The sequence below is a fragment of the Ambystoma mexicanum genome, chromosome 4q (assembly GCF_040938575.1).
Source record: "Ambystoma mexicanum isolate Mex_15411 chromosome 4q, UKY_AmexF1_1, whole genome shotgun sequence".
In the NCBI taxonomy this organism is placed as follows: domain Eukaryota; kingdom Metazoa; phylum Chordata; class Amphibia; order Caudata; family Ambystomatidae; genus Ambystoma; species Ambystoma mexicanum.
This window is the reverse complement of record NC_090928.1, coordinates 892,488,190-892,507,357: the sequence shown is the minus strand read 5'-3', so window position 1 is coordinate 892,507,357 and position 19,168 is coordinate 892,488,190. Positions and strand designations below refer to the sequence as shown.

The window sequence follows — 19,168 nt, the reverse complement described above, 5'->3', positions numbered from 1 at the left end:
GTCCATCACCCATTGATCCGTTGTTATTTGCTCCCATTCGTTGATGTAGCACTATACCCTGCCTCCCAGAACGTTCCGATGCCCGTCATTGCGGGTCCTTGGTCTGCTTATCCCTCGTCGACGAGTAACCTGTTCTCTTCTTGGGGGCCTGATAGTCTCGGCGTCGTTTTGCCGCTTGAGAAGCCCGCCTGTATCCCTGGGAGGGGTATGCTGGCCTACTGAAGGATCTGTCTCTCGATGCCGAGAATCTGGAGTTTCCCGATGCTCCCCTAAAGAGACGAAAAGACCTGAAACTTCGACCACTTTGGAGGGCCCCCAAGGAACACGCCGGAACTCTTTCATGCTCTTCAGGGCCTCGTCCACCTTCTCGCCGAACAGGTGGTCTCCCTCAAAAGGCATATCCAGCACCTTGTATTGCACCTCTGGTCTAAAGTTGGTGCATTTCAGCCATGCTTGCCTTCGGGGAACTACACTGTTATTCACCTGCTTAAACCCCAATTCCATGAGGTCCACTGCGATGTTTATGGCATGATTGGAGGCCTCTTCACCTTCCCTGACCAGTAACATCGCCGCCTTACGATGTTCTTCAGGAAGATGCTCCAGCATAGGAGCCAGTCGGTGCGACATCTCCCTGTCGTATCTGGCTACTATGGCCAGAGAATTGGCCGCTTTCACTGTACCTACCGACAGCACTTTTTTGCCAAAGGCATCCTGTCTTCTGGCTTCACTTTCTGGGGGGGTCGTGCACTTGTGCTGGGCCCTCGCCTTTGTCGCCGCCGCTGCCGACACCACCGAGTCAGGGGTTGGTTGGGAGGAGAGACATTTGGGGGTAGCTTCTGGGGCCTTAAATTTTTTCTCCAGATGACCTTTTATTGCCGGTGCCGAAAAAGGGTGGCACATGGTCTGTAACCCCTCCTGCCACACATGATCCAGGATGGGTACTGAAAACACCGACCTTCTTCTCTTTCCCATGTGGTCGAAAAGAAAACAGTCCTTTTTCTCCTCTTCCTGGGCCAACCTGAATTCTGTACAAGCCTTGGCCATCATGGTGTGAAATGACCCAATGTCGTCCGGAGGAGACGGCTGAGCCGGGCTTTCAGGGTTTCTAATTCCGCTTCAGACTCCCAGGTTGGATCCCTGGAGGGGGAAAGTGAGACATCCGATAAGGCTCTACTGTCCGAGTCTATCAACTCTCCTTCCTCGTGGCGTGGAGCTGAGAGGTTTCCACCCGCTGGCACTGCCGTGGGGGTTGACGGAGGTGGCCGATGAGACGGGCCCGGTTCGTCGATGGCCGGAGTTGCTTGAGGTAGTCTCTCGTCCAGTGTCTTCAGCAACGTTTGCAACATGGATAAAACCTCCAGCGACGAGAGTGACTACGGATTGAGAAGAGGGGTAGACCCCGGAATGCTCCCGGAGAGAGGCCCGATAATCCCTGGTAACCAGAGGTCTGCAGGGCCAGCTATTCTCACATCCTCATCTCCCGAGGACACCGACCAGGCCTCTTGCTGCAGTAGGGTCTCCGGCAAAACTAGGTCGAATAATTCTGGTCGCCAGGCCTCTTGCGGGATCTCCGTCGACATGGCTAAAGCTGGCCCCGTCGTCGTCACCGTCTGCGGCCCAAGAACGGTTGAGACAAATTGTGTCAGTGACAGAGAAGCGGTCGACGACTGCCCTTCCATCGACGACGACGGTGGTGGTGGTGGTGTAGGTCCTTGAGGCGTTCCCGCCTTTTCTGAACTCGACCTACGCTTCTCTGCATCTCGACTTGAGGTCGATCTATGATGATCGCCCGAGGAGGATTTCGATTTTTCTTTTCTGTCTTTCTTCGTCGAAGATGAGGATGACGAGGCTTTCTTCGATGAAGACTCCTTAGAATGGCTTCTCGGTGATTCCTTCTCCGCCTGTCGTAATTTCTTCACCGGGGGTTCCGACGATGTCGAGCGGCGTGGGGCCCCTGAAGATTTTGACACGGAGGCCACGCTGTGCGTGGAGCCCACCTCCGAAGGCGGGTATGCCCCCGCTCCATCGTTTAACCATGCCACTAGTCTTCGACTTCGATCTTTAAGAGTCTTCTTGGAGAAGCCCTTACATATGTCGCACTTGTCTGCCGAATGATGAGGGTGTAGACAATATATACAATCCATATGTCCGTCAACCCTCGTACACCTTCAACCCGCACGTAGCGCACGGGCGGAACAGCACTTTTCCTGGCATCAGGAGAAAACTCCAACAGCACAACCTAGACAAAATAGTAAACTACACGAGGTGCACCCACTATTTTGAAGACGGTTGAAATCTGAGGGGATCCGCGGGGGCGGGACATTTATACCGCTACGTCCTAGTGGGGCATGCGTGGGCGGCCCCAAAACGACGTAGATAGGACACAAAAGTGTCAGAAGTTTTCCTATGGGAAACGGCTTTATAAGCGTACCGAGGGTTCCCAGTCTGTCGACGGGGAATATCCTAAGCATGTGAATCCATGAAAGATCCAATGCTGGAGAACCACGATAATATAAGGAGGCTAACCCATCTAGTGGAGAAAATCGGGATCCCCCAAACACTGGCAGCATTATTGGGACTCGACACAGAGAAAGAATTTGAGCGCATCGAGTCGTCACTTCTATTCCGAATATTGGGGAAAATGGGGATAGGGGAACAATTTATCAATATGATACGGGCCAACTATATCGCTCCTAGCGCACGTATAGCAGTGAGCGGTGGGATATTGGACAGGGTTCTGATAGAGAGGACCAAAACAAGGGTGCCCACTCTCCCTGCTCCTGTACGCAATCTTTTTGGAACCCCTGTTGGCACGTATACGGGACTCGCAGACGATAACAGGCATAGAAATAGCAGGCAGCTCACATAAAGTGGCCGCAATGCGGATAGGTTAGTGGCTATGGAAGACTCCTCATACGGGAAATAGAGGAATATGACACGATTTCGGAGTTGAAGATTAACAGACAAAAGTCAGAAATCCTTATTTTGGCCGGGAATAGAGAGGAAAAAATCACACAGCAGGCCTCAGCGCTACAATTGAAAGTACCGGATAAAGGGGTGAAATATCTGGGAATAATATTAACAGATGGGATAGACAAACTCTACGGAGCAAACTACCCCCAACAATTGGAGAAGATTAAATGTGATTTAGTGAGATGGAACCCTCTGTCAATCTCATGTTGGGGCTGGATCTCAGCGGTAAAAATGACAATCCTTCCCCGAGCCTTATATCGATTTCAGATATTGCCGATAAGAATTCCCCCATCACATCTCAAATCCTTGACCAAGTTGATAATGTCATATATTTGGGGAAAGAAGACCACGTGTGGCTAGAGCTGTCCTCACGGCCCCAACGCACTTAGGGGGATGTGCCCTCTCACATTTCAGGAATATTACGAAGCCGCCCAACTGTGGGTTCTGAAGGAATGGATTCCGGATACCTCACCAAAGATTTGGCCCATTCAAGACAAGGCAGTGGCCAGGACAACTCTCCGTCATTTGCTCTGGAAAGGAAAACAATACAGACATCCACATCTCCAAATCATTGAGGTGATGAGGGCAGCACTAGAAGTATGGGACAAAGACATGAAAGCAGAAACCTTGACGAAAGAGCCAGCCCCCTTTATGCCAATGTTTAGAAACCCAGAATTTCCCCCCGGCTTGGAAAAAGGGGCATACGAAAAATGAGAGGAGGGGGGATGTGACAAAGTAGGAGACATGTACCAGGCCCATGTAATTAGATCCTACGAAGACTCTGTGGCGCAGTTGGACTTTACAACGAAAGATAGATTTAAATATGAAAAATTACGCCACTGGCTGAAATCCCCAAGGATCATGCAGGCAGCGACCAGGGAGTGGACCCCTTTCGAATCGTACCTCACAACACACAAGGGTACAAAAAAGTTTGTCTCAGACATTTATAAGTTTCTGATCACCCCGATGGAAGAGGTGAAATGGCAATACATGAGGAGGTGGGAAAAGACCCTCAGAGGCACTCGACCTAAAGAACACTGGCAACAGCTGTGGGGGGAAATTCCCAAGCTCACAAGAGCCATCCACTCGAGGGAAATGTGGACTAAGGTTACAATGCAATGGCATGATACCCCGCAAAGACTCAATGAAATGTATAGAACACCACCTAACAAATGCTGGATGGAATATGGCGGAGCCAGAGACTGGAGGCATATATGGTGGGACTGCCCAATTTTTCAACGCTTCTGGAGATAAAAAAGCAGATTCAAAAGATGTTCCCGGAGGCGGGCGGGCTAGGGGAAGAGGTATGGATGTGCGGTCTCTGGGACCCCAGAGATAAACATAAGACCAAGATACAGAAACGGAATATCATGGGCCTCCTAATAGCGGCATACAGCGCAATAGCCCAAAAATGGAAACAGAGCACCCCGTCGTCAATATACGAGTGGCTACAGAAAGTATGGCTGTTTCTTGCAATGGAACGGATAACGTACAACATCCAGGGGGACAAACACAGATTCCGGACAGATTGGGGCTCAGTCCTCAATTACCTCCAGAGTGATTAGATGGAACAATGGTGTTCACACAAACAAAGGATACTAGACTTGTTTGATTAGAGCTACAAGATCTTCACCTGAAACAAAAGAGAACACTACGGAGACGACTTCTGGAGTACGGTGGGTGGGGGGGGGGGCTTCAGGGGCATGGGGGCTAGGGGCAAGGGGTATATTGGTTAATGTATTACTGTTTTCCATGGCTACTGGTATACTGCTAAAACTCAATAAAAACAAGTACTCTTTATATTTGTGTTTTAAAGGTTTAGATACGTCTTTCCTTTTGTCCGACACTCTAACCTAGTGCCTGTCTCCATTGGGTTATTTGTGGAAAATTCTGCCCTAATCTTTGCTCATTCCTCCACATCATAGCGGGCCGCACCGGGGTTATCTTGGACCCAGGTAAGTGGGGATTGGAGACAGGTAAGAGGCGGGGAAAGTCTTCAGTAAAGTTATATAAGTATATTGCGCCCCAGCATAACCTGTCTCCCAATAAGGTGTGTGGTAGTTCACGCAATCCCCCGCTACAATTATCCCTCCCACTCAACCTTGTTTGTTACTTGCAGTCGCTGTCTAGTGGAGGGATGACATTCAGAGAATATCCCTACATTCGTTTATGCGGTGGATCCCCTTCTTGGTGTGAACTCTACTATGGTTTTCAGATCTCTTGTAGTTGCTGAAGAGGTTAAAGTTCTAATGCAGATCTCTTATATAGGTTCAGATGCACTCTCATTGGAATTTGAGGGCATGATCCAAGCATCAATGTTCGACTAGTTTGTTCCCATGTGCTATGCTTGACATTGGGTAAAAACATGTTTGCGTTTTGAAAAATGAAATTGTATTCACTCTGCTGGTGGCTTTTGGTAATAAAATAGTCATTGCATGATACCCATCTCGGTGTCTAATATAATCCTAACCCCCCCACCCCATAATCATTGGTTGAGTGAACATAGCAGTGGATCAGTGCAGATCCCAATTTATGAATTGCACAGGAACCGACTGAGCCTTTCATACTCTGAAGTTTGATAAAAATGAGTACCATTCCGGTGAAGAGAAATGAATTTATTGCTGAAATGCAAGGATCAATTTTGATGTTCGCTATTTAGTGAAAACTCGAAATTATGATTTAAAAAGACTAGCCGTTTGAAAAAATCTAAGCCAAAAACAAAATAGTGAAGCAAAGCTTTTGTAATTAAACATGAAGCACAGACACCATGTCTTCCCATCACAATTATCAACCTTTCATATAGAAACTTAAACAGCAATAACACAATGTCCAAATTACAGACAGCAGGTTATTTTGTGAAGCACAAATGAGAGCCCAGCTTCCTTCTGCAATATAATTCAACTGTCTCTACCGATGATAAAAATGTAAATGGATGTCAAGTGTTGACAAAAGCACTGATGACTAAACCAGTGGTTTTACTTTGCTGTTACGGTTTACATTTTTACAAGAAACTAAGCATTTTAAGTGAATATAGTGCTATTTACTATCAGAGATTGGTAACAGGCCTCAATTTGACACAGGGAGTCTACACAAAGCCGGCAATCTGCATGCTCACTGTGATTGTTTGACTGCCACCTGCTGGGGAGCGACTCCCTGTCTGAGCCTGTTTATGTACACTGTCAGTGGCAGCTCTCGTCACCCATGGCTCACTCTGCCTTGGCTTTGCTTTATATTTAGCACTGTTCAAATGGCATGAACGCAGTTGTCGCATTCCCTGAAGGTTACTAATTTACCAGCGAACGCAGGAAACCGAGAAACATGCATTTGTCATTTAATGTGCCCGTGACACACAGCAGAATTTGAAAGAAAATACAACCCTTAATAGGTTTGGGTAAAAAACATAGGCAAGGACCTGTGGGATCCACTGAGAGATTCTGCAATTGGAAAGCCAACTTTTTTTTTACTATTCTCTTTGTAAAACGTGCTCTTGCATAACACCACCCGACTTTTGCAGCATTAAACTGAAGGACAAGGGGGAATTACACAAAGTCGTATTTGATGCCCTCTCCCAAAGTGAACTAATGCACACTACGACAGTGTTTTTAAATAACAAGTTTCAATTAACTGTGGCTGCAATGTGGTGTGTTAGTATTACCTGGAGGAGAAATCGTGCATCGTCCACTCTCCCAGCATCCAGATACTGAAGGAAGAGATCTGTGACCGGCCGGTAGACAGCAAACTGATTGGCTAATCGCTCAGCCATGGCGCTTACTACAAAACAAGAAAGCATAACGAGGATCGGTAAGATGACAAAATCATTTTGGTATCTACAGTGAGAGGGAACAAATGGTGAACATTTTGGGCGAATCAAATGTGACATGAGGGTCATATTAAAAACTATAAAAAGACATTTGATGCTGTATAAAAAGTTAAATCGATGAAAACTCAATTGTGAAAATGATTTTATACTGATAAAAAAAGGTATTGCTGAACATAATTTCTGGTAAATGTTCCTTGCAAGATATAACTGTATATCTGAGGGTACTATCCATAAAATGGTTTTGCATTACACGCTAAGGCATGTAAGAAGCACTCTTTGGTGTGCACAGTAGTCCACTTGTGCGTTATTTGTTCTTCTCTCCCACCCCAATTCAATTTCTTAATGTCAAAAAGCATTTTAACAAATACACAGCACAACAAAATAAAATTGAACACCAAATTATTTACCTTCAGTAATGTACTTTCTGGTAGAATAGTCTCTCCTCCAAAAATATCCTTATTTTAGGAATTTCTTCCAGGCGTCATTCTTTCTTCAGAAACTTTCAGCCACTGGGTTGAAGGGGGCAGGGGCACTGCGGGGCTACACTGGTTCATTGGTGCCCATTCCTCTGAAAGTGACCACATGGGAAGTAGATTTGATATATAACACAGCCACGGTAGTGGCTGTGTAGTTATGGTTGAGTTGCTGTTTCCATAGGAAGAACACTTTTTGGGTGGCTTACAACTTCCCTCCCCCTGGACGAATCCTCACCATACTTTGCAAAAAAAAGTATATGGGCCACACTGAATTTTTTTTGCAAAGTTTTGGTGAGGATTCATCTAGGGGGGAAAGTTATAGGGGGGGTCCCAAAACGTCTTTTCCCCATAGACTGAATGGGGGAAAAACTTTGCGCACGCCTACAGCCCAAACTGCAGGACAGATTTTGTGGCAAGAGCTTGGTCCCAAAAGCGTGCTTTTGTAAATTTGGTGCCAATCCGTCCAGTAGTTTTCTTTAAAATGACCAAAAAGTAGGTCTAAAAAAATTAGTGATATCTATGTCCGCTCCGCGGTCATACTTCCCTGTTCACTCCACGGACAAGATACCGATTGGCTAAGGGGCTGGCGTCATGACCGCGGACACGCAACATCTCTGCCGATTGGTTGCAGCGAGCCGTGATGAGCGTCAGAATGTGTGGATGAGCCCGACATCTTGGATCCGAAGACAGCGCGGTCGCCACCAGAGGCGAAATGTTGTCTCAAAAACTGTTTTGCTCTCCTACAGTGCGTTGGGAAGGTTCACAGAGTAAGAGATGGGTTAAATAATGTACTTGTTTGGGCGGCAGGTGTTAATGATGTAGTCTCCATGCGAAATGCTGTTTAGGAAACTATTTTGATCTCCTACAGTGCTTAGGGAGGTTCAGAGAGTAAGAGATGCGTGAAATACTGTATTTGTTTGGGCGGCAGGTGTTAATGATGTATTCTCTATGCCCATTTTGTTCGGGATGTTTGTACGTGCAGAAAATGAGGGGTGTTAGCGACCATTAAAATTGAGTACATGTCGTTATTACATAATTTTTTCCTATGGGTGTGCTATTGATTAGTACGCCGCCATGGATGCGACATGCTGCAGTGGTTGTGGCCAGGGCCTACAGTCTTGGATACATGGCCGTAGGCCGAAGGTCATACTTCCAAGAATGTAGGCCCTGGCCACAACCACTGCAGCATTTCACAGCAATGGATACACCTGTAGTATTGAGTGTGTACAGTCTTGGGAGCATGCCCGAAGGACATGCACCCAAGAACAAAGTTAAAAGCCCTGGAGATATAAGCCACTGCACACCCACACATTGTAATATCTATGGACATACAGCTAGGAGTCTAGCCTCTGGCCAGAACAAGAGAAGCATACCACACCTATCGATACAACTGTACTTCCACACATCATTCAGGTGGTTGTGGGCAGGATGTTGAGTCTTGGGTGCATGGCTGCAGGCCGTACGCCATACTCCTAAAACTCTAGGCCCTGGCCACACCCATTGCAGCATATTAGAAAGGCACGTTAGTGGCTGTGTTATGGTGAAGTTGCTGTTTCCATAGGAAGAGCACTTTTTGGGTGCCTTATAACTGCGCTCCCCTTGGACGAATCCTCACCAAAGTGCGCGAAAAAAAAAATATCAGACACTCTGAATTTCTTTGGAAAGTTTGGTGATGTTTGGTGCAGGGGGGGAGGGTTCTCAAAACGTCTTTTCCCTTTAGACTGAATGGGGGAAAAGTTTGTGCCCGCGGACATGTGGTGCTTTCCCTGATTGGTTGTGGAACAGCGTAAAGTACGTTTGCTTTCTTCGGTGCCCCCGCTAACTTTAATTCATGTTTTTGTGTACGCGGACATCGCCAAAAACACATACAAAACAACACAGCATTGTACGTGTCACACTTCTGTAATACTATTTCAGAACGTGACCTTTGAGGGGGGTAGGATGGGATGTGGGAGCACAAACTGAAAAAGTGGAGTTTTCTTGTCACCAAAGTCATACTTTAAATGGAAGTTAGTGCTCACTGTACCACTACCAATTAGTGTGTGTGTGTGGGTTAAAATGTTTTTGGAATTATATTGCCGTCAGACTGTGGTCCTAAGTTTTGAAAACTAAGGCCACCATCTGCACTCTTTGCTGGAAACAGCGATTCTGGAGGTGTATGGGAGTAGCGGTTCTCATAATTGGATTTCAATATGTTAATGCAAAGTAAGAATGTATTTGGCTTCTGAGTGAAGGTTGCAGGAGTTGCTTTTTTATCGGATGGACGCTCAATACGCCCGAGCATCCGAGTGAATGCATAAGGGGCAATTGTTTTTTGACCTTGAGGGAAAGCTTTGAAGAAATTCACGGAATGAAAGGGTTGAAAAAAATAGCAATTGATAAGGTTATGTTTTAAAAAGTTTGTAAGGGACATGCATTATCAGTCCACGAAGATTCTTCGATGCAAAATATTGGTGTCTGACTTGCAGAGAAAGAATGGAGGCAGTAAATATTATGTAAGTTTACTTTTGCCCACTGTACAGTGAACCGTGCTTTATTTTTACATTACCGACAATCTAATTGTGCCAATTTAACTGACGTATTATCTTTCTGCGCTGTTACATTTTTCCTGTAATATTGCAGAGTGCACAGGTTCCGCTTTTGTTTATCAGTTTGCACGTTCTTTTCGTCTTGTTTGCAATCACGAGACGTAATATTTTTTTAATTGTCCATTCATTTTGTTTTCGTAACTGCATTATCGTCTTCCTGTGTAGTTGGCATTTTTTTTCCTCCTTTTTAGTAGCACATGTTAGTGCTTTGCAAATTTGAACTATTACTCGCAAAGATTATTGTGTCTATGTATTTTATTGAGAAATATGCAATAATTAGAGTGTATGCAATTTTTTCTTTTTTTAATGTTATTTACACTGTGAAAGGTCGCTATTAACGCATTATTAACTTTATTTACGGGTGGCTTTATTTTTTGGTACGGCAGGTTATAAGGCAATTTGCAAACGGCAATGAGCAAAGAGGCAACAAATGGTAATATGGGTCGGTAGATGCATGGCAACAACTTTTGTGCGTTTGTTATTTGCAAGGTAGCGCCACTGTTTCTCATGCTTCTTCATCGCAGCAATGCTGCTGTTCCTTAGGGAGGGCTTTAGCTGATGTGATTTTCAGATAAGTACAACTTTTGATAAAGATATATAATGTGTAGTGCATTGGTAATCGCTGCGTACCAATACGTGTTGGCATTCTGTAAGGGAAATGTTGAAGTTGGACGTTCCTACATCAGTATAAAATCTATTTCCACACTGTCCACGAGGCATCGATTGTCCTGTTAAGTGTGTACTGATTCTGGGACATGTCACCGTGCTGTACGCCCGCATATTGTCATGTGACATTCTTCGCAAGGTGTATACTGTTTAGGAAACGACTCTTGCGAAAGGGATGTTATGGTTACGTTGCCCTACTGAAAATCTGTGACATTCAGTACAAAATTGTTTTTATTCACAAGACCTTATACTTAAATTGACCTACTAAAAACCTGTTAAATTCACTCAAAAAAACTTTGTTAAGGGGACGTTATGGTTAAGTTGCACTACTAAAAACCTATGCAATTCACTAAAAACACTTTACAAACGTGCCATTATGGTTCAAAGTAAAACCGAAAAACCCCTGAAATTCGCCAGTTATGGTAGGCTAAGAAACCATACCTGCCCTCACCACTGTGCACTGCTAACACTAACACCCAGGATCTGAAGGAGTCTGTCAGCCCCTCTGCTAAAAAACACCATGGGAGATATAGCTATAATTTTGGGAGTAGGGCACGCCCTCTTCCCCGTCAGAAAAGAAAAAGCAGCCGGTTTCCCCCAAAATTGTATTGCAAATGACTTGCTGGATGAATATGGATGGCATTTTCCAAACAAAGTTTGTCAAAGACCCCCCACCCCCCAACCCCAGAAAATCAGAAAATCAGAAATTTTGGGAACAAAACTTCATAAAATGAAACAAGTTTCAATTTTCAGCCCATTCATTTTCCCATAGAGAAAAAGTGCTGTTTTTGACAAGCTGCTGGGCAGATTCGGACCAAATAAACCACTTGGGCACAAAGCATCGACTTAAATGTCTTGACTGGTTTGGGGTTAATCCATCTAGTAGATAAAAAAGAAACATATTGGGGGGAACAGCATTTTTATGTTTTCATAATAACCTTTTAATTTTCAAACAAATAGTTACCAAAATGTCCAGTTTAGTTGGACTGTTGATAAACTGTTTGGAAAAGGTCATCCAAATGCATCCTGCAAGTCAAAATTATTAGCCTTGCTCAGTCACTCTGCCGTAAAAAGCACCAAGGGTGATAAAAAGGTTTAAGGAGCAGGGGGCACCACCTTCTCTATCAAATATTTTGAAAACTACTGGATGGATTTACCCCACAACAGTCAAGAAATTTAAGTCAATGATGTGTGCCCAAGTTGTTTCTAATTTAGTCCAAATGAAAAGCTATGGCTGTTCAAAAATTGTCCTTTTTCTCTATTGGAAAATGAATGGGCTGAAAACTGCAAAACTGTTGTCTTGTTTTCTTAAAAACGTTTTCTTCAGTTTAAATGTATTTTTCCCAATGTTTGCATTTGATTTCGGGGGAGGAAGGGTCTTTCACAAACTTCGTTTTGAAAATTTCATCTAAATCCATCCAAGTCCAAAGTAATTAGCAATAACATTTTAGGATACAATTGCTGCTTTTTCACTTATGAAAATCCCGTCAGCCTCACTGCAGTAGTGCACACTGGGAGATATAGCTATATTTCTGGGAGAAGAGCACACCTCAAATATTTTAAAAACTACTGGACGAAATAAACCTAAATCCCTCCCAGAAATGGAGTCAACACTTCGTGTCCAATTTGTTTTGTACCTGGACAAATTCCATCCAGCAATTTTGCTCTGTGCTTGAGCAAAAATTTGACTTTTTCTCTATGGGAAAATGAATGGGGACTAGGCTGACAAAGCGTTTTATTACTTTCTTAATGATTTTATTTTTCGACAGATCGTTTCCAGAATGGCCAGTCTGGGGAGGCCTGTGTGTACAATTCTGTTTGCAAGATTTCAGCAAAATCCGTCATAGGAGTGAAAAGTTATTAGTAATTAATTTTTCAGGTTTTCTATGGAACTCAATACTCAACTTAACTATAGTGTGCGACTAACGCACTATAATGTCTATATTATGCCGGTTTTCTCCCATAGTCTCAGTTCCCCCCATTTATACCTGCTCTCTGCTGCTGAGGAACCAACAAACTTTTGGGAGGTGACGATTACTCACAGAGAGGGGTAGGTTGGGAGCTAGCGGAGGAATTTCTGGAAGGAAGGATCAATCTTTCAGGAAGAACACTTCCAAAGGAAAGTCATTTGTTCTTATAATGACTGTATTCCTCCTACAGTTTCCTCATTTTAGACTCCCAACGCAGTACAGAACCTGGTTTGGAGAAAGAGAGCGATGAACCATCACCTACATCAGGGAGCCTGTGACCAATGCTTGACCAAAGCAGGAACCTATTGATCAAGGATTCAGGCATTAATGTTTGACAAACTTATGCAGAGAAACCAAAGTAGCTGCATAAAATGACCAACATAGTGACACCTGTCTGCAAGGGCGAAGCAGCCATCAGTCCACAGGGCCCAGAGACGTTCATGCACTTCCTTTGCTGGCCAGATCGCAGCATTCAGCAGGAGAAATTACCTTACCGTAATGTTCTTTCTATGGATTCTTCTCCCGCAGATTCCTCATCTGATAGATATTCGTTCCAGCTTAGCTGCTTCAGGTTTTTGTTCAATAGGGGGCGCAGTGGACCTCGACCCGGCCGTTGACCATCGATCAGTCTGGCTTGGCGTCTGGTCGTCGGCTCCAGACATGACATCAGGCCTCATAAGTAGTGCGTCACTACGCCCTGACCTAAGTTCCCCCTTTTCTCCAGAGCATCACAAACTGCATAGGAAAACAGAGAAAAAACGGGCTGGTGAGCCCTTTAAAGAGGAAGTAATATAGGCCTCCGAAGGAGGAACAACTGAAAAAGAACACTAAGGTAGTGCTAGAAAAATGTTTGTTTTAGGATTGCGCAGGAAGACAGAAAATGGACACCGAGGACCATCACCAAGTCAACGTGAAATAGAAAGATGCATACCAACCACCGACTTTCTGAGCGGGGATGGATGGGAGGGGAGATGAGGAATCTGCGGGAGAAGAATCCATAGAAATAACATTACGGTAAGGCAATTTCTCCTTCAATGGATTGCTTTTCTCCTGCAGATTCCTCATCTGATAGACTCCCAAAGCCGTAACGAATGGAAGCGGGCAGAAAATTATATCAAAACGTTTTGCAGCCCTGCCAAAACATGCATCAGAAGTACAAGCCACATCCAGGCTACAGTGTTTTGCAAAGCAACGATGACCACATCACAGCGCAATGTATCTCCCGGACAGGCACCCCCCCCACCTCTACAATGTAGTGGATGCGGAGACCCCCCCTAGTGGAATGGGCCCGTATGTCTGCTGGCAATCCTTTCCCAGCGGCCTGGTAACACTCAACTATGCAGAGAATTATCCAACGGTATAAAGTCTGCTTCGTTATGGGTAGGTCCTTACGGGCTAAGGTAAAAGCCACAAAGAGGTGGTCAGCTCTCCTAACATCAGCTGTCCTGGCGACAAAGTAACTCAACGCCCTTTTAGGGTCAAGACAATGGAACCGTTTCTCCTGCTTAGAAGGGTGAGGAGGAGGATAGAAGACCGAAAGGTCGATGGACTGTGACAAGTAAAATTCTGATACAAAGTTGTGAAGCAAACCAGGCCTCACCAGAGTTACACTTTCTCCCAGAAAAAAGCGCAAGGGTGACTTACAGCATAAGGCCAGCAGCTCACTCACCCGCCTGGCGGATGTAATAGCCACCCAGAAGGCTGTTTTCAACGACAGAAGCCGTAAAGGGCAAGAGTGCATAGGCTCAAAAGGAGCCACCATCAGAAATGTTAGAACTAGATTAAGATCCCAATCTGGGACAGCAAAGGGAGTTGGCAGGAACTTATTTACAAGACCCTTCAGGAATTACATGTATTCAGTCTTCCAGAAAAGGGGAGCTCCTACCTTAGTTGGATTTGTGAATTAGCATATTACTTTGAAGACTGGTGGTTTCTCAGTGTAATATCAATGTAGATGCTTACTGTTTCTGGCGGTGCTGTATATGGACCATAAATGCAGCAAACTTGGAGTATGGTCTGCGTAACTACAAAAAGCTAGCTTAAAGGACCAGATAATCTTACTTCTAGGTAGAATATGTATGTGAAAAAGTAGCCGGGCTGATTAACGAGGGACTCTGTAGTTGGGGATAAGTAAGCTGGAGCTAGAAATGTTTGGACAAGGAGAATTGACAATTTCTGTTAAGAGTTTTTAATTCCTCTTTGTTGTAGTTTAAATAAAGAGACTTGTAAGGGATACCTTCCTTCCACAGATTCCACATTTATATCTCCATCAACAGTTGAAAAAATAAATAAAAATAAAATTTAAAAAAAGAAGACGACCAATGTTCACCACCAACTGTCTTGCCCTCGAAAAGCAGTAGAAAGGCCTCGAGAGCCAACCCCAACCATATGGCATTCAATTCCAGCCAATTGATGTGGGACTCCTGCTGAGTCCAGACTCCATGGATGCTGTGGTTGTCCAGGGTGGCTCCCCAGCCCTCGAGGGAAGAGTCCATAGTAACTGTGACCTGAGGGGCCTGCTGTCGGAAGGACTTGCTCTGCCGCAGGTTGAAGTCCGCGGACCACCATTGGAGGTCCAAAAGGAAAAAGGAAGGAATGTTGACTGTCTCCTCTTGGGAGCCCTTCTCCTGATTCCATGAGGCTGCGAAGTATAGCTGTAATCTCCGCATCCTGAGTCTGGTAGGGGCACAGCCAAAAGGACCGATGCCATAAGACCCACTAGGTGTTGGTCCCACCAGGCCGTGTTCACGGGCCTGGAGAGGAACTGAGCTGCAGCTCTCTTGATGGCCGCAATCTTGCCCTACGAGGGAAAGGCTCTGCCAGAGCTTGTGTCCCAGATGAGGCCCAAGGTGGTCAGGCACTGCGAGGGCTGCAGCTGAGACTTCTTGAGATTGATAGTGAACCCCAGGTCGAGGAGTGTGTTCATCAGTGCGGAGGCAGTATGCTGAACTGCTTCCGGAGTAGGGGCCCGGACGAGCCAGCTGTCCAAGTAATTTTAAGTTACTCACCGAAGTGACTAACATACTTTTAGTCCCCTTTCCTCCATACTGCATGGGTGTCCCTTCCTAGGGACAAGAGACAGAACCTTTTTCACCAGAAAAAAAAGTCTTCCCCTTTACATTTAGAAGTGCGCAGGGGTGCGGCCCTGGGAGCATGGCTGCCCCGATTCCACCCTCAGGCGCCACACCTCAGTTCCCATAGACGCGTCGACAACAGATTAACATTGCCTAATGACACCAGTTTTATTAGGGGGGGGGGGGGATGTTGGGACTTATGGAGGAAAGGGGACTAACTAATCACTACAGTGAGTAACTTATAATTACTCTTACGCCCCGTTCCCTTTCCTCCATACTGCATGGGTGAATACAGTTGAGTGTAGCCCCAGGCTGGAGAGGAGACCCTCCTTAAGCAAATAGGTCCTAAGAACCGCCTGTCCGAAAGCTGCATCTGATCTAGAGCCGTTTTAGGCAGAATTATATGCAGTACCCTTTGGGAACACCACACACATTTAAGACTACAAGTGACAGTACAAATTCACCTTTGGTACAATCCTGTACTACACAGTTAAAGTGGTAGCGATGGCTGAGCAGCCAGACTTATCTCAAGAGTAAGTGAGCAGTATCAAATAATTACACAAAGGACAGCAATTACTATGATTCAGGCAAACACTGACTCAAGGTTTTCAAGTAAAAGAATATACATTTATTTCACTCTTCAGTTGTATAACATTACACTATTATAAGCAGTTTAAAAATCACACTCTTAATACACCACACCACTCCCAATAAGTTCCAGACAAGTTAAGCTCACAAAATGAAGTGGGAGCAAAATGGCACTCCAGCAGTTTAAAAGCGAGGGAAAAACAAAGTTAATAGAAATTGAACCACACCAACAGGTAAATACTCATGGCAATAGAGCAAGAGGAACTACAGTGATAGATTCAGGTAGAAAAGGCTTAGGGCCAAAGTCAATGGGTCAAAAGTCTTTTGCTCAAGATCACACAGTTCAGGGTAGTTTGCGGTAAGATCCTGCAATGGATTCCGGATGAGGTTGGTTGGCAGAAAAGTTAGTTCAAAGAGAAGAGAAGGACAAGCCCTCAGTTTGGAGAAAGATTTCAAACACTTTCACCACGGCTGAACGAAACGAACAACCGGATTTGCACAGTACCTTAAAACTGAGAGGAAGCTGTAGCTGAGGCGGACGTTCCTGGTAGTTCCTGCAGGCTCACGGTTCCTGAAGCGACTGTCAAACTGACAAGAAGTAGGAAGACTAGAGGGTCCTGCACTACCCAGGGAAGAAACCAGCAGCAGTGCAAAGCAACGAATAAAAGGTGGGCTCCTTAAAACCCAAGCAGGTTCCGACCTTCCTGGCTATCCTTCCCACTGTAGCGCTGTACAGCGAATTTGACCAGAGGAGGGGTCTTGGCTTGGAGTTTGGGCGAATTGGTTGGTCCCACCAGCTCAAGGGAAGAGGTTTCCTGGAGGATCTTCTCTGTCGTCAGATTCTGAAGATTCAGTCCTGCAGCAGGGCTTCACCGGGCGGTTCAGGCATTGTAGGGGCCCTCTTCCATCAGCTCCTCGTTGGTTCTTTCGGTCCAGTGGCGAATCTGCCTTTCCAGTCCAAGAGACCTTCTTTTTATGCAGTTTTCCCTCATTCATACAGCCTGACTGTCAATCGCACAGCAGGGTGGCTGTCCTAGCAAGGACAGTCACCCAGCCAAACAGGAGTGCGACTTGGGTTACTAAGGGAACCCATGGCAGGGGTCCTAAGACACCTCCCTCACATCCTGCCTACCCAGACTTTCAGGCGCCTAAAGGAGGGCTTCTGTGCAGAAGCCCGCGAAAAGACGGTGAACAAAGGGACCAAACCTGGTTTGGCGCACAGAGTAAAACACAAGACAGACATTTACAAAAAGAAATGTCGACTAAACCCTGCCGGAGCCGAAATAGAAAATATTTGGTCAAGCGGGTTTATGTTCAAGGCTAATAAAATAGCCTAAAACAATAGCATGGTTATATAAGATAACCGCGGTATGAAAAATAGGGTAGTTACCACTGCCACCAGCCAAGTCTTGATGAAAATGGAGCAAAACCGTGCTCCAAGAGAAACAGACAAAAAGGGATAAGAATTAACCCTTTCCAATACTCCATGTAAGATGGAATGTACTGGGTCTGTGGTTTAAAGAGACTACGTAAAGTTAATGGCAACTTAACATGTTTCTGGGAGACAGTAGTCAGCCCCAGAAAAATTGAGTCAGTGGGAAGTCTAAAAGACAACCCTGTGTCACTGCACTGAAGGTGCTGTGTAACACATAAAAATGGTGCTCATGGAGTAGGTGAGGCTCCAGAGCCCAAGATCACACAAATGGTAGACACACACAGCAAAACACATGTAAGAGTGGGAAAAAGGCTCACATTCTTACCAGGTGAAATAAAGAAACCCTAGCAATCCAGCAAAGCTGCTGAGGGACTCATTAGGTAAGGGAAATCAGCCATTTATGAGAATTCTCCCTAACAAGCAGGTGTCCAAACAGTAGTGCTTGCAGGAAGTCAAAGGGATGGCCCATGTGGCTGCCCTGCTTATGACTTGCCAGAGGACATGCTGCTGGAAAGCGATGGCCGTTGCCTTGGCTCTGACCGAGAGGGCGTGAATGTTGGCTGGCAGTGGCTTATGCTGTCCCTCGTAGGCTTCTTTGATGGCCGAGAACATCCAACATGCTAGCGAGGCCTTGGAGGCATGATACCCGGTCTTGATCCGCCGAAGGTGACAAATAGTGCGCCCCGAATTACGCAAGCCCTTGGCCCTATCCAAGTAGAATTTCAGGGCCCGTCTGACATCGAGGCAGTGCAGAACTCTCGTTGCCTCGTCCTTAGGCTCAGCAAAAAACATAGGCAGCACTATTTCCTCCTTCAGATGGAATGCGGAGGGCACCTTGGGTAGGAATGCTGGGTTTGTCCGCAGGACTACCTTATCCTTGTGAAACGTAGCAAAGAGGTCCGAGGCGACCAGCGCCTGGATTTCGCTGACTCTGCGAGCAGAGGCCGACTAGCAAGGGCGTCTTAATGGTGATCAGCCTGATGTCCGCGGACACGATTGGCTCAAATTGTTTGTGCACCAGGGCCCCCAAAAGTATGTTAAGGTCACACACAGGGTGTGGCCTCTTGATGGGCGGGTAAAGTCTGGCGAGTCCCATTAAATGCTTCTTGCTTGACAACCGGGTTGGAAGAGGAGAACACCTCTTCCTCTGAGTTCCTGTAGGCCCCAATGGCTGCCAAGGATGTGTGGCAAGTGTCTAGCTGCATGCCTGAGTGGGTGAGGTGCGCCGAGAAGGAGAGCACATCGTCCAATGTACATGCGAGGGGGTTGATATCCTCTGCCCAGCGGCAGAACCTGGTCCATTTGCTCTTATTCTGGGTTCTGGTAGCTTTTTTCCTAGCCCCCTGTATAATAATAATAATAATAATTTAGCATTTATATAGCGCTACGAACCCTCAGGTATCTGAGCGCTGCTTATTATTACCCACGGTGTGTGGTGCTTGTTGTATGATCTCTAGATTAGCCTGGGAAAGGCTGAGGTGTCCTAGCGTGATGTGCTCAGGAACCACGCTGTGAGGGCTAGCTTCTGTGGCGTGGGATGGGTGACCCTGCCCCCCTGGTGCGCTAAAAGATGTGCTG

General features: G+C 45.8%; 1 protein-coding gene across 1 annotated transcript in view; it reads right to left on the bottom strand.

Annotated features, from left to right (window-relative positions):
- The window catches only part of LRPPRC (leucine rich pentatricopeptide repeat containing), a 1,926,342-nt gene that overhangs the window by 65,080 nt on the left and 1,842,094 nt on the right, over positions 1–19,168 (bottom strand). The window contains exon 34 of the mRNA XM_069608459.1: positions 6,629–6,744. Coding sequence (XP_069464560.1) covers positions 6,629–6,744 — 116 coding nt within the window. The remainder of the gene's footprint in view (positions 1–6,628; positions 6,745–19,168) is intronic.